We start from the raw sequence: 15,941 nt of genomic DNA on the forward strand, positions 1-15,941 counted from the left end.
AGAACTTCATGAAAGGTCAGGTTGAATGTCAACATTTAAATCCAATAATGGCTGCTAATGTGGAAGTCCAGAATTTAGTTGTTAATCCGGAAAATAGTGTTGAATCTCCGTAAGTTTGAAATTTTTAGGTTTTACAAGTGATGCATGGTAGTGATAAACCTAATTTATCTGGAAATATTTCTGTACAATCGTCAGGTGGAAATTTAAAATGCTAGATCATGTTTTAAAACCTATTAAAGACCTTAATATAGCCAATTATGTTATATTTCTTCAGAATGGTTGTTGATAAAAGTGAGCAAGGTGAAAGATGGGCTGACGTTGAAAGAATATTGAACAGAAACGGACCAATGGCTCACCCAGACTTTGAGCCTGGTCCTGACGTAAGATCTAGCTATGATCCAAAATTGGTGACAATCTATGTTGTCCAGATCTAAATCGTCTAATTATATAATATCTCAGAGGTTGTGTGATTATTTGCAGCAGATTTCCATCATTGTGCAGGTTTTCCAGTTTGTGAAAGAAGTTATAAAAATTCTTGTAATTGGTGCTGGTGGCTTGGGGTGTGAATTACTTAAAGATTTGGTATGAAGACCTCTGATATCAGAAATAGATATCTCAAATTTATAAGGGTGGTCATGTTAATTATCCTGGCTTGATATTGTCACCTTTTGTTACCTCTCTAATAAAGCCTTCTCTCTGATATGACAGAAAGATCTCCAATATTCAATTATATATGTTTTTAGGCACTTTGTGGTTTTCAAAATATTGATGTCATTGATATGGACACAATTGACCTTTCTAATCTCAACAGACAGTTCCTATTTAGGTTAGAATTATTTTTAATGACTACTATATGAGGTATGTTATACAACCAAATAACCCAACCTTTAATAACCCTGGTCACTACTCATTTTAATAGAACAAAGGATATTGGTCAATCAAAAGCAAAAGTGGCAGCTGAGTTTTTAAACAACCGTATTGAGGGATGTCAGGTTACACCGTATCCTTTAAAATCATTATAGCATCCTGACCAAGCATTAGGAAATATATTTATTTTTGGTCTTAATTCTTACAAGACATTTCTGTAAAATACAAGACAAAGATGATGATTTTTATAAAGGTTAATTGATTCAATGTTGATATCAATATCATGCAACAGTATTCGTAAATTTTATTTTTTTAATGTGTGCAGGTTTTCATATTATTGTGTGTGGTCTGGATTCTGTAGTTGCTAGAAGGTGGATAAATGGAATGTTGGTGAGTGGAAATTAAATTTTATGTGAAAATCAAAATTTGAATTGACAATTAATGCTACTTTTAGACTTGTAATTTACCTTGCATAAAATTGGTGCAAATTCAAGATAGGTTCTTAATATAACATGTGGAATGGCATTTTCTATTTGCAGGTTAGTTTACTGGACTATGATGATGATGGTAATGTTGACCACAGTACAATAATACCTATGGTGGATGGTGGAACTGAAGGTATTTTATATGTGGTCGCGACATATCTTGTAGTTAATCTTAGCTGCACAATTCAAATAATAATCTTTTGGTTGCAGCATTCAAGGGCAATGCAAGAGTTGTCATCCCTGGTGTCACAGCTTGCATTGAATGCACTTTGGATCTCTTTCCACCCCAGGTAATTCCCAGCAACGGTATTCCCAGGTATTCCTAAAAATCAATAGTCTGAAAATAATGAAGCATAATCAACGACGGAAAAATATTTCTGTAAATTTTAGATAAACTATCCCATGTGTACAATTGCTTCCACACCAAGACTGCCTGAACATTGTGTTGAGTATGCAAAAGTTCTTCAGTGGTCAGAAGAAAAACCATTTGGAGGTGGACAATGTTTTTTTCTTTTGTAGTTCAGAAACTGAGTATTGACCATACAGCATATTTATACCAGAGATGGAGAATTCATCTGTGTCTAAAGTCTTTCTCTATTCTCTGTAATCTGCCACTACTGATTGACATACATGCCTTGATGTATTTTAATATTTAATTTTAAGATAATACTCCAGTTGATGGTGACAATCCCCAACATGTTCATTGGATTTATGAGCAAGCCCTAAAGCGGTCTGAAGACTATAATATCAGGGGAGTCACTTACAGACTGACACAAGGTAACACATAACTGATGATGAAGTCATTGTTAGTAAAACCAAAGCTACATTATGATGTTTTATGATTTTTTCAGGTGTTATCAAACATATAATTCCTGCTGTTGCATCAACAAATGCAGTTATTGCTGGTAATTGACCAGATTTGAGCCTTTCTGCCTTCAATTTTTATCCACAATATGTGTGTAATGTAAAATGTTAATTGTTGTTTTTTAGCTACATGTGCATTGGAAGTTTTCAAATTAGCAACCAAGTAAGTTAACATTTAAATTATTATGTACAGTATGTAATGGAGGAAGTGTATAATAAATGTATTGTTAACATTCTGATGCATTTCCAGTTGCTGCAAGCCTCTTAATAATTATATGGTTTTCAATGATTCTGATGGATTGTACACTTATACATTTGAAGCAGAGAAAAAGGTAATTGGTTGATATTTGATTGCTATAATTTGTTCTACATGAATGCTGATGCCTTTCACTGCAGTCTTGCCTGGAGAAACATCAATGCATTGATTATGATGCATTAATTGATGATGCATTAATTGATTTTTATCATAAATGTTTTTAGGAAGACTGTTCTGCATGTGGTCGAATACCTCAACGTCTGAAATTCTCTCAGGATGATACACTACAAAATCTTATAGATTACCTCATAGAAAGTCAATTATTGTAAGTAAATTGTATAATAATTAATATACTGTACTTATATTTTGAAATTAATATTTTAACAGTTGCTAGGTAATGAAGAACAAACAACTCTGAGCCAAGTGTTCAAAAAATCTTGATCATTCTGCTTTTTAGTCAAATGAAAGCACCAGGTATTACTACATCCATAAATGGAAAAAATAAGACATTATACATGAAGGTGAGCATCAGCATATTCAAGTCTTAAAAATATTGCCATTTAATGAACTGCTGGTTTTTTATCAATCCTTAAAATATATTTCTTAGAGCGTTCCATCAATTGAAGCAATGACTAGACCTAACTTAGAAAAGAAACTCCAAGGTACTGACCACTTTAGATAATGGGGTGCTTGTCTTAAATTGTGCTGGTTCGTGCAAAAAAAAGTTGTCATGTTGTGGAGTTCAGCACTATATCAATTTTTTTAGAACTTGGTATAACAGATGGTCATGAAATTGCTGTGGCTGATTCTACCTCACCCAAACCAATCATATTCCGAATTTCCTTTGAATGAAACATTGTTCATTGGTCTAATATTCTGTGCTGCTGAGGTACCAGATTATGGAGCTGTGTATTGCTATGAATATACAACTTTAAAAACTGAATCTTTTCAATCAACGGAGAGTGAATGGAGGATTATAAATGGAAAATTATGGGCACTCTTTGTTAAATATGTGAATATATCAGTGGAATGAATTATGGTGAACAGGTACATGAATTAGAAAATGGACCATAGTTGTCATTTATAACCCCACGAATCCAGATACTATATGTTGTATTATATGTTATATTGTCATGAAATGTGTGTTCTGTAACCCCTGACAATAAATATGCCATGTAATTTTGGTCTGAAGTATCTTGAATCCAAACTTCATAGGAAATATTGTTGTAAAACTGCATATTCCAGGAACCCTCCCAGGATACAAATAAACTAACACCATCCTTAGATATCAAACATTTGCAGAGAATACTTCTTATTTTGCCAGGATACTTTTTTATGTATTTCCTTTTTTGTGTTTTTTTCACCTCATTTAAAGCATTTCTTAGAACTCCAATAAAAGATGGAATATCAACAGCAGTGTCTTGGTAAATTCTAAACAACCAGTAGGGGTCATTACAGCACAAATGAGGAGGAACATCGTCCATGTTTATGATCTCTGTTTGTGTCTCTTTATCCAAATGTATAATCCCACCTTCAGTTTTTGATCTGTTAGGATACACAATAGTGTTGTTCTTGAATTTATTTTGCCACGATCTATACCTAATATCCATGATCTCAGCAAGAGTTTTATAAGGTGTGTAGTTTTGAGGATTAATGGCATAAGGAAACAGCTCGATGACAAAAGTGCCAGGAGAAAGGAACATGGATAAGACTAGAATTGATCCATGCATGCCAATTATTCCTGCTGAACCTTGGATCTGTTTTATAATTTCACCAAGTTCATTTGTTTCCAGACTTAGCCGGACAATGCGTAGATTAAAGGTTGTTGCTATTGTAAATGTGAGCTCTAACTCGTTAAGTATGAGTCTGTTGGATTCTCGTGAAAATAAGATGAGATAGTCTGAGTCTTTCGTCTTGTGTGTTACTCCAAGTTTGTTGGTAATATATGTTGTAAACTGACGAATAATTGTACCATCAGCAGTATGGTTTGGCAAAGGTGCTTGAGGCATGTGGAAACCATATTCATACCATGTTGTAAATTTTGAAATACCAACAGTCACCTCTTGAAAACATACCAATGTGTCAATAGCTCTTTGTAAAAGTTTGGATAACAAGATTGGATTCCTGTTAGAAAATAATTCGTATAGTTCAAAGTAAGGCCCCTCATCTCTTCCTTCCATAAATATAAGTTGTATGTCCATGTTAAATGGTTTGTTTCCTTGAAAATCTTGGAAATAATGTCTTAATGTATAGAAGAGTGGCAACAAATCGTCATGGATTACATGCATTATGTTCTCTGGGTTAAATCTATTAAATAGCAAGCTTGGTTGATCAATTTTAACAATATCTGTGAATTTTTTTAAGGCGGACAATGGTGCATCTTGAAAATTAAAATACTGTTTATTATGGTCTTTGATGGAAGTCAGATCAAGTAAGGCTGGAGAACAACGTTTGTCAGGCACTCCTTGAATAATACTAGAGTCTCCATGAAAAAATATATACTCCCTATCGAAAGGTGAGTAATACAAGTTTCTAAATTGACAAATACGATTGTCTCTGGTTTCACCATAACACCATACACTTGACTCTCGCACCAAATTTGAATTGTTTTGTATTTTCTGATGCTTCTCCACGCAGTTTCTGTCTGTATTTTTTGTTAGTTTTACTAAAGGATTATTTAAATTTTCAGTGAGTTTGTAGAGAATCAGAGTGAAAACACAATGAGAAATCACACAATACCAAAATATCCAACTCATGTTGTTCTTGTGTGCTTGACCGTAATCACTAATCACCACAATCTTGCTGAGTCAGCACTTTATTGCCAAGGCTGTTGTGAAGTTTCTCTTCAATTTTAGCGAGTTAACCGAGTTTTAGTTTGTGCTGGGCAGCCTAAATTTTGAATGTAAATCTTCATCTTTCTATGGTAGAAAAAAATAGGGAAAATCATCGGCGATGCTTCTCTAGAATCTAGCCTGCCTATGCAGGTTTGTTTCTAAGAAGTTTGTACTCGTGACTTCCGGTGCTTGTAATACTTTCACTTTGACTTTAATCAACACTTACGACAAAACACTACTTACTAGTGGTTAGTAGGTAAAAGAGGTTGACTTTTTCCGGTGATATTCCTGTGTTAAATTGGCTATTGGTTGGAATTTTTGTAAAAGAAATATAATGGAATTTTTTGGAATTAAAATATATCGCTTTAGTAGGATATTTTAATAGTTTGGACAAATGTTTTCTTTTTTGCATACCTGTCCTCCCCTGGCGTCATAAATTGTATTACGACATGGTTTTGTGGAATGTATCGAAGGGTTATTCCCTTTCCCGAAATAACGATGTTTTTCTTGGTAAAATTGCAGAGCCTCATGTGTTTAGATAAAACAGCAAACACAGAAAGGTATGGTTTTCTTTCATATAATTGTTTTACTTATACTCGCAATCGTGAGCTTATGCGTTGCAATGAATTTGTTATTGTCTACACAATGACATGCGAAACGTCCTAATTCTTTTCATATTTCATCATTATCAAGGAAATTGATAAAGTCTTCTGCCTCTTTTTTGTCGTAAATACTGTACACATTTAAGTATTTATGTCTAAGTCCTTGATATACTGTATAACGTAGGTGATTTGTGATTCAAAAGCTTTGACAATTGGTGTTAAATTTTCTCCATGAAAATTTTGCTTTAAATTTGATACCACGACACAACACACAAACAGACAGGAAGAAGTGATTACATATTGAAGTGTCTGACAAAATCCAAACCATGTTTTAATATTGTATGACTATGAACAGTAGAATATTTTAGCAATGATAATAATCCTAAGAAAGGTAGTTCCAGTTGTTAAAAAGCTGTATGCAGAAAAATATTTTGGTGTTAGAGTTATTAGCATTGTTTTCAGAAATATATTGTTCAAATTATCTATGAACTGAAAATACATTATAAATACAGAAACTAAACTCTTGCTTGTGACTAGTGAAAGCTTGGAAACCTTTAATATTCAAGAGATTTTGATAAAATCTCTCTGATGATTTTGTTATTATTTACTGTAGGTAACAAAAATGAAATATGATGCTTGATTAACATGGCAGATCAAAGGAATAGACCAGTACCTAAGCAAAGATCAGCACATCTTGGAGCAACAGGAAGTGGGGATTTCTCAACTTTAGATCTATATGGCAGTGGCCAAGATGTTCAGAGAACCCCCAGAATACCACCAGGTACATTATATTATTACCACCAGGTACATTATATTATTACCGCCAGGTACATTATATTATATTTATAGTCCACAGGAAAACATGATTATGGCCCAACTATGTTTCTTTATTTTCCCTTTGCAATTTTCAGATTTCTCCTCAGGCCAGAGTGGATTGCCAAGTTGTGTGCAACTAAAGAAAATCAATGTATCAGCTGAGCAAAAAAGCAAAGATGGTACACTCCCTCAATTGCTGTTTTTCCTGGATGAAGCATGCAAGAAATATTCAAATGATGAGGATAAATCAAAACTTGCAAACCTGTGTATACAAGCTGCATCTTCACCAAACAGAAAATATAGATTACTGGAATATTTTCAGCTGCTGGAGGATAACAAGGTATAGTACAGTATATAATATGAACTGCATGTACATATAGTAGATAAATGTTTGCTAGTGTGTCAGCTATTTTATATGAAAAAAAGGATAACAGTTTTTATTTTATATACCCTAGGAAAAGCTATAGCCATAAATTCTTCAAAGTTGTTTGTGTATTACAGGGATCTGAGAGAGAATAAACTTTTCTTTTCAGGATGACATTGACCTACTTCCTGCGGCTCTTTCAATCTTAGAGAAGTATGCTGTCAATTTGTTACGAGAAGACAAACCTCCCCAATGGAAAGTGCTCAAATATAACATAAGCATCATTCAGAACATGGTCCTTCCAGTCAATGGAGCTCTAAATGTTCTGAAAAAAATGGGCTACACTCAGGTACATTACTGATCAGTTATGATGATATAAAATTTGATCTTTTTTAATTGATATTTGAAATGTTGCTGGTGGTACAAACTTCATTTCAATTTTTTAGGAAACAGAAAATGCTCTATCATTTCCCCCTGATGTTGATGAACCAAACATCCAAACTATATTAGTCCTTACAGCTGACCTTTGTGTGGCTCGCCATGAAACTGATGCTTTAATGAAAAATAATCATCCATTTCTGATTTTTGACAAATCTGGTACAGCTTGCCAAGGAGAGGCTCTCTTTAATGCTGGATACTGCGGTGTTTGCAGTGAGCAGAATCTTGCTAGGAACTGTGAGGAATGTGATATGCAATTTTGTCTGCAGTGTGATGAAAGATGGCATTGTCATAAATTAAGAAGAGATCATATCAGAACCCCACTTCCTCCAACAAGAAATAAAACTATAGAGGAAAAGAGGTAAAGAAAAAAAAATTATTGATCATTCTTTTAGTGGCCATCATTTTAGTGGCCACATAGTCATCAAGTTATAATAAGAACCTAGCGTGATATTGTATTCCACTGGTAGTGATCTTTCCATCATACAGTATGTAAGTCATTTAAGCCTTCAAGTCATGTTTGCAGATTCCGACCTGTTCCAGTTCCACGACAACGCAAAGGCCAAAAGATGGAAGATCAAAGCCTACTCCAAGGTGTTCGTAATGAAGGAAATAATCCTGCAGAATCATGTAAGTAAAATGTTTTCATATCAATTATGAGCCATTCATTTTGAAAGGTCGAAATAAATATTGAAAAGATGTTCTGAATTTTTAAGATAATTATTCTGTTGGCTGGGGAAGCAAGCACACTCCGCAAAGGTCACCTGGCAATATAACATCGACCAGCAACATGGCATCACCAACTATGGCACCTGGCAACATGATGTCACCAACTATGTCACCTGGCAACATGATGTCACCAACTATGTCACCTGGCAACATGATGTCACCAACTATGTCACCTGGCAACATGACGTCATCAACTATGTCACCTGGCAACATGATGTCACCAAGGATGTCACCTGGCAACATGATGTCACCAACTATGTCACCTGGCAACATGATGTCACCAACTATGTCACCTGGCAACATGACGTCACCAAGGATGTCACCTGGCAACATGATGTCACCAACTATGTCATCTGGCAACATGACATCATCAACTATGTCACCTGGCAACATGACGTCACCAAGGATGTCATCTGGTAACCAGGGTATCAATCTTAATCCTTCACAACAAAGATTGAGTGATAAATATGGAGCTTTTGCACCAGGAAATCCACATTCTGTGTATAACCAAGGTTTTAACCAACCAGGAAGTGAGCCTCGTGATTACAACCAATCAGAAAACATGGATCAAAACGAAGCAAAGACTCTTCGTCGGGTCCTGTCATGTCCTAATTGTTCATTTTTGTTTCATAATGAATATGAAAAACGATGTCCAAGTTGTAAAGTGCAACTTGATACGTTGCTTGGTGATAGTGAAAAACAAGTATTGCTGAAAGATTTAGCCAAGTCAAGTGAACTAGCGACAAGAACTCTGCCTGATCCCCCACGAGCTCCAGGTTTGGCAACACGTGTAAATGAAGCTAATGAAGAAATGTATGAAGATATTGATGAGATGCTTGAGTGGGTTTGTGAACATTGTACCTGCAGAAATCCTCTTTCAACAAAGGTGTGTCAAGTTTGTTGTAAAACACCAGCTGATCTTAAGAAGTTCCCTAATCTTGTTGAGGTAAGCCACTCCCAATTTCTCTTGTGTATCTAACTCGAATTGTAGTAATTTCACTTTGGATAACTATGAAATCGAAAGACGGCGTATCTTTTAATATCAACTTTCGTTTATTCCCACGGGTTATTTCAAAAGTTGGCTTTGTTCAATACATTGGCTGTGATTACCTGTCATAATTCAGCGGTGATGTCTCAATTAATTAATTCTTCAGCACATTTCATTCTAGAAGTCAACACCACCACAATCAAAGCCAGCCCCACCCTCGTATCCACCAGCAAAACAAATGACTCCACCTGCGGCATATGGTTCACAAACAAACCCGGGAAGACAGCAAGATCACAGAGCTGTCTACATGACTCCAAAAGATCATCCGCTTGATGGAGGCGTCTTCGTATCGAGAAATGACAGCAATGCCCCCCCTTTACCGGCAAAGAAACAACCCAGTGATGACTCTGCTCCCGGGGGGAGAGTGCGCGATGCTCAAAAAAACCGAGAACAGGAAATATCAGAAAAAAAGAAAGCGGCTGCATTTGATGAGGAGAAACAAGAATTCCACAGGCAAGGATTGATAAGTGAAAAGGAGACGTTAACTATTGACAGTCAAGATCAGTTGCATAGGATAGTTGAAGAAAGAAAACGGTCGGGATATTATGGCCAGGCTGAATATCCTAGAACAAGTGCTGCTGACGATCTCAATGATGAACAGTTGAGGCAATTAATGCAGTCAGGAGTTCTCACTGAACAAGATCTTATTAATAATGGCCTGGTGAACAAGACGAAGGTTGTACCGAGTAATTCCCGTGATACAATGACGAGACAGGTACCACTCAGCGTTATTTCCAAAACTTTATTACAGTGATCATCTACAATCATGAAACGACCTTTCATGGTTTTATTTTTATAAAAATACAAAGATTTCTTTAAGTGTGATTTTGAAAAATTTGCTTGGAAACGTAGCCACATCATTCCACGCTTTCCGTTTGTCTTCCAGTTTCGACTTTTAAACACTATTGTCTGGTACACCAATGGTTATTGCCATGATATTATGGAGAATAATAACAAAGTGTTTTCTTTCACTAGAACCAATTTAGTAACCCTTTATATGAAAATCCCAGAGCAAATGAAAGATTTTATGAACACGAAAATGACCTGTCCTTGAGTGAAGATCAACTTCAAAAACTGCTCAGAGAGGGGGGATTTCTCGAGGAAAGTCACCACCCAGGCATTTACCAGGACCCAACCAAAATTGTAATCCAAGGAACCATCCACCTCAGCAGTTCAATCAAGCTCGTCCTGGAAGCGCGCTCTCTGATGAAGAACGAAATCTTCTGGCTCAAGCAGGTGTATCATCATCCCCCCCGGAACAAATATACAATGTTCCAAGGCATGAACCCCCCGGTTATAATCCTGATGATATTCAGCAAATGATGGCGGAGTTTCATCTGCTCAGTGACCAAGGAACAAAAGGACAAAATTACGATCGTTTCAAGAATAAAACCTTCCAAAATTATAATGTCATACGAGACGCGCCAGTGGTACACGGACTCTATGATAAGCGGTCGTCAAAGGGAATGTATAGCATGCCTGTCAAAAGTGGATCAAAAGACAATTTCTCCAGTTATCTTGTAAGTGCTTGAAAGGGTAAATGCCAGCAGAAAGCGTGAAATTTGTAATGAAATTTGAACTTAAATATACATTCTGTTTTAGAATTCTCAGACACCGTTGGAAACTATTTCAAGTAGAAATATTGATGAACAAAGCAAACTTTACGTCGAGTGGATAAAGGTACAGTGAAGTATATATAAGATATCTCCTTCATGTAGTTTAGACACTTTTTCAATTTGAGATATCTTTCTTACGACAGTTTATTGTAGAATACTACCTACACTGGACCACCACGTTTGAGATATCTTTCTCAGATAGTTCATAATTTATTCATGTTTTGTCACCAGGAAGCAGAGAAACATGGCTTCACTCCAGAAGAGTTGAATCTTGCAAACCACCTTAACTGGCAAGATCCCAAAAAACGTAATCCCGTACAATGGTTGAAAGATGAGTGGTCAGATCGGGTCGCTGAGGTTATTGGTAAAGTAACTGAACGGACAAGTAATGAAAATGATTGTATTGGTAATCTCAGCACAGACGAAGCGAAGCAAGCATTGTTAGAGAATCATGGCAGTGTTGAAAGTGCATGTAAATCATGTATTGAATCACGAAGAGAAAAAGTAAGAATTTATTTTTCAAATCTTGTACGCTGTTATTTCGATACGATTTTCTTGTATAGCAATTAAGACTGATATTGTTGGGGAATCAATACGAGTTATGTGACCTTGAAGTACATTTGTTGAGAATAGTAAAGTTAATCTCATTATAGATTCTTGATTCTGGCTAAGATCATTGATGTCCGAAAATTACTTAGTAATACTATATTTTAATTGAAGTTCCGTTTTTATTTAGCTTGCCAAAATGGGGCAAACTTCTTTTTTCACTCGAGTTGATTGCTTGAACGCCTTGGACAGAAACGACGGAAATTTAGAGAAAGCTTTGCTTGAGCTTGAAAACCAAGCTTTAGAACCGATCAGACAACGAGTTCTTCGTCTTCAAGATTTGGGAAGGCGAAATTCCAGGCTAAGTGAAGCCTGTGAGAAAATTATTAGAAATAAAAATGTCAGTTTTGAGGTAATTGCAATTAATTGCAAGTGTACCACTGAAACCATCTCATTTTCTCACATTATTAACTGCAAGTTTCGGTATTGTTATTCATTCTAAATCTTTCACAATAATGTGTTAATATATTTTTAAACCCATCTTCAGCGTCGTGTACGAATCGTTTATACGGAGAAAAACATGAAGTCCTGGGGAAGAGCTGAGACGGCTGTAAGACTAGTGGATTTTGGAGATTACGATGTTGAAGATTGTATCGAGGCTGCTGAAGCTTCTGGTGATATGGAGCGATCTCTTGCTTATTTACAACAAGATTGTCCAATATGTGTTGAACAGAAACCAATGGGTCAGGTAATAACCATCTGAGAAGGTTTACTCGAAGGTGATTTTAGAGCGATTGTAAAAACGTTTTTTCGATGAATAGCGCTATCAAGCTCTCGTACAACTATCCCTTGTACATTCTGTTTTTCCTGGGCGTGGAATGACGATATTTCAATTTTGATCTGGTGTCACCCAAGAGCAGTAACCCTGGTGATGCTGGAGTCTATTTTCAGTTGTATTAATTTAATGTCATGCTGAAGTTTTGTGTGAAAAGTGATGTTGTCTGTGACAATGCCATGAATTGCTGTTGATTTTACGATTTTTAGATGATAACATTTCTCAACTGTCAGGACAAAATCTGCAAAGATTGTGTGACTGAATACTTGAAGGGTCTTATCAAAGAAAAGCAGATTCATCAAATCACTTGTCCTGTCTGCAGTTTACCAGACCTCAGTGACGAAGCTACGGCGGCGGATTATTTCAACAATCTCGATATTATGGTAAGAAGCAAGCGTTTGTTCAATCATAACATGGAACCAATCAACCAAAATTTATTTTTCCAATTAGATTCGACAGCTTGTGGATCCTGAAACACACGATATCTTTCAAAAGAAGCTTCGCGATCGAGCCTTAAGAAAAGAAGAGAACTTCAGATGGTGTGCACATGTAAGTACATCGAGAATTGTTGATACATGTATAAGGCTGTATGAGGAAGACGAGGGATTGAAGGTGATAGAGAGATATTACGGTGACGAAAAAGAAGGTGATTAAAGAGGACTGAAGGGGAATGAAGAATAGGAAGGAAATGAAGAATGTAAGGTGAATGAAGAAGAGAAGAGGATGGAGAGATAGGAAGGAGTGAAAAAGAGGGGGGATTATGGGGGATTATGGGGGAGGTGAATGGAGAATGTGAGGAAGATGAAGAGGAAAGGGATGATGAGGAGAGGAATAAAAAATAGAATGGGTATGAGAGGGTTTTAGAGAAGAAATGTAGGGGAATTAAGGGGATTAATATCATTTCTTTTCAGTGTTCTTACGGATTCATCAACGAGTTGCCAAACGTAAACAAAATGCAGTGTCCAAACTGTCAACAATACACATGCTTCACGTGCAAAAAACAGGTTTTTGTGTTTCTTGATAATAATTTCAGTCTGACAACGAGTCTATAAAATTGTATGTTTTATTCATTTTGCGTCATTGTCTAGTGGGAGGACCAACATGAGGGAATCACTTGTCAAGAGTTTGCTCGATGGAAAGAAGAAAACGATGAGGAATATCAAATGGCAGGCCTTGCTGGTCATCTTGCACGAAATGGCATCGGTAAGCATCATCGCAGAACTCAATGCCCCCTCACGAGATACTGTAGTTCCTCTTGAGACATAGGGCATCGTTGATAGTTCCTTGGGGATAATAATTCTACTGTTTAATTTAGATTGTCCAGGTTGTAAATTTCGTTATGATCTTGCGAGAGGTGGTTGTATGCATTTCAAGTGTAATCAATGTGGACACGAGTTTTGTAGTGGCTGCTATAATCCCTTTAAACGCGAGGTATGTCGATATCTGACTGAGGTCGTCTCATACCTGTGACATGGAAACAAAGGTTTTTTATCTTTACAAAGCTTATTTACATTTGTTTTTTGTTTGTCTTCAGAGATGTACTGTAATACCAAACTGTACAGTAAAAGGTATGCATGCTCATCATCCGCGCTCCTGTCTGTTTTATCTGAGGGACTGGGAAATACAGACATTGCAGGAGCTCTTGCAAGAAAATGGAGTGGATTATAAGGCCGAAGCAAGACGATTAAATGTGCAAGGTACGGCCAAAGCCTACGACTCAGCCGACCTTGGTCAATTCAGTTTCATTTGAATGGTCGCTGTGGCTTTTAAATAAATTCACTAACGGTATATTTGTTTCTCCGCTGTATAGATGGTGATGAGAACGCTGGCGCAGTGGAGGCAGCTCAAATATGTAATGTTATGCTGCAATTGGAGACTGGAGAAGACCATCCATGTGAACGTCTTTGTCAACCTGATCATGATGGCTTATGCGAGTGAGTATTCCATCAAATATTTTACAATATTTGTCTCTTTTCCTGCAATACCAGATGAGAACTCACGCGAATCTATTACTTGAGTTTTTTTTCCAAATTATCAAATATTTTTTGTTCAAAACTTGTTGTCTCGCACGTCAACCACGAAGAAAGTTTAAAAATCTTAAATTGTTTTAGAAAACACTACAAGGAGTATTTGGTGGATTTGATCAATAAAAATGGAGTTGATCCTGTAGACAAAATGGATGCTCGTGAATTGGAGGCAATATTTCGCAGAGCTGGTGTCGTTGTCGAGGCTCAACAGCAAGGTGAAGCTGATGAAAATTACCAACAACGACTTCTTCAGGTAATTACTTTGACTAAAGAATAGTAGACTGGCTATTGTCATCGTAAATGGAAAGTTTACCTTTGATATCATGTCTATTTTCTTTCTTTTTTCTCAGGGGATAAAACAACGTATACCTCTACCTGGAGCCCCCGTATTGCCTTATCCAGCACCAGAAGCCCAGGGGGGAGATGATGAGGAATGATGTTCTCTTTAACAGTTGTGGTGATATTTACAATCACTTATATAACACACATCGTATAAAATCCGTCGTTTTCAATATCAGGCAGGCTAAATGCACTCTGGACAAATAAGACAAGTGCTTCACATGCTTTGGAAACGTACGAAATAGTGGCACAAAATAATATCGATTTTTGTTTATTTTACTGATTCAGTCAACTATGTTAATGTCTTAGAAACAATTAATACATGCTTGGATCAATTTTCTACCTTAAAAGTTGCCTTTAAATCATAGACTTTCATATTAATGGGTAAATGGATAACATTTATGTGCTTGAATTTAACCTGAAACACTGTATTGTAATGTGTTCTTGCTGTTATGTTGTTTGTTAAAAAAGTTAATATTCTTGTCATAATTCTGTAATTTAACAACTTACAAAGTTGGAACAATTTTGCAAGTCTTAAACAATTTATTTTAAACCAATCTTGTGAACTGATGCGAATTTAAAAACGTGTTTTAGGATTGTGCTGAGATAGTTTATTATTACTATACTCGTGCGGTAAATTTTGTCTCATCTTGTCTTTTGTTTCCTTAGAGCGAGAGGATGTCGTATGATTCCGGAGGCGTGATCGAAAATTCTGCCCGTCATTCAATCAACACCAGCTCATTAAATAAAGACCTTATTTCGCAATTATTTCCTCATGTTGGCCAAAACGTAGTCGAAACGTCCAAAAAAATTATGAGTTCAATCTTGCGGATTTCCTTTTTTCATTTCAATATCACTCCGTGATTTTACGAAAGTATTTCCTGCCACCAAATGTTTCATTTAGAAATTATTGAACGCTCATGGCGCGGTCTTAATTCATTCCAGTGTCACAGTAAAATTTGGTTTATTTGGAGATCGCATTTGGTTGACATGACGTCAGAGAAGAAACGCGCTGAAATAAGAAGCAGGCGAGGTCTGTGGTGCAAGATTGTCAACACAGTTTAGCTTCATGCTGGGTGCGTAGTTGACCTCATAACCTCATAACCTCATTAGTAATTTACATTTTCCGCGCACTTCAAGCTATCATTGAGAATTTCCAGATCATGAACTACCCCTATATGAGCCTTTACATCTTCATTTTTCTCACAGAATGTCAGAGGCAACGAGGTATACAAAAAACGATTCTGGGAAGAATTTTCAGTGATTTCAATTGCC

At 36.3% G+C, this 15,941-nt stretch overlaps 3 protein-coding genes across 4 annotated transcripts; 2 read left to right on the plus strand and 1 right to left on the minus strand.

Moving 5' to 3' along the window:
• Positions 1-33: 33 nt before the first annotated feature.
• Positions 34-3,346, plus strand: LOC114516422 (NEDD8-activating enzyme E1 catalytic subunit-like). Of its 2 annotated transcripts, none has more exons than XM_028535893.1 (18): positions 34-109; positions 275-380; positions 502-582; positions 744-826; positions 920-1,000; positions 1,077-1,120; positions 1,193-1,257; positions 1,407-1,485; positions 1,563-1,642; positions 1,743-1,845; positions 2,016-2,129; positions 2,204-2,257; positions 2,343-2,379; positions 2,467-2,548; positions 2,697-2,797; positions 2,930-2,993; positions 3,080-3,134; positions 3,239-3,346. In XM_028535893.1, the coding sequence occupies exons 1-18, from the start codon at positions 48-50 to the stop codon at positions 3,322-3,324; spliced, it is 1,377 nt and encodes a 458-aa protein (XP_028391694.1). In that variant the 5' UTR covers positions 34-47; the 3' UTR covers positions 3,325-3,346. The 2 variants fall into 2 exon arrangements, with proteins under 2 accessions (XP_028391694.1, XP_028391695.1); XM_028535894.1 differs by having other exon boundaries at positions 106-195.
• Positions 3,347-3,484: 138 nt separating this feature from the next.
• On the minus strand, positions 3,485-5,455 carry LOC114516421 (protein O-linked-mannose beta-1,4-N-acetylglucosaminyltransferase 2-like). Its single transcript, XM_028535892.1, has 2 exons — positions 5,212-5,455; positions 3,485-4,596 (listed from the first exon to the last, which is right to left on the minus strand). The coding sequence occupies exons 1-2, from the start codon at positions 5,226-5,228 to the stop codon at positions 3,507-3,509; spliced, it is 1,107 nt and encodes a 368-aa protein (XP_028391693.1). The 5' UTR covers positions 5,229-5,455; the 3' UTR covers positions 3,485-3,506.
• A 17-nt stretch (positions 5,456-5,472) lies between these two features.
• LOC114516423 lies at positions 5,473-15,251 on the plus strand. The gene is given in 23 exon segments (XM_028535895.1): positions 5,473-5,866; positions 6,522-6,689; positions 6,820-7,064; positions 7,258-7,437; positions 7,535-7,887; positions 8,053-8,156; positions 8,243-9,201; positions 9,425-10,018; positions 10,279-10,617; positions 10,620-10,823; positions 10,906-10,983; positions 11,151-11,423; positions 11,656-11,877; positions 12,013-12,213; positions 12,510-12,683; positions 12,751-12,849; positions 13,212-13,304; positions 13,389-13,503; positions 13,616-13,731; positions 13,835-13,997; positions 14,111-14,234; positions 14,412-14,580; positions 14,678-15,251. Coding segments are annotated over 22 exon segments (5,028 nt in total). The 5' UTR covers positions 5,473-5,866; positions 6,522-6,553; the 3' UTR covers positions 14,765-15,251.
• The last annotated feature ends 690 nt before the right edge of the window (positions 15,252-15,941 follow it).

The sequence above is a fragment of the Dendronephthya gigantea genome, unplaced genomic scaffold (genome assembly GCF_004324835.1).
Source record: "Dendronephthya gigantea isolate DGI-Jeju-01 unplaced genomic scaffold, DenGig_1.0 000006F, whole genome shotgun sequence".
NCBI classification, from domain to species: Eukaryota; Metazoa; Cnidaria; class Anthozoa; order Malacalcyonacea; family Nephtheidae; genus Dendronephthya; species Dendronephthya gigantea.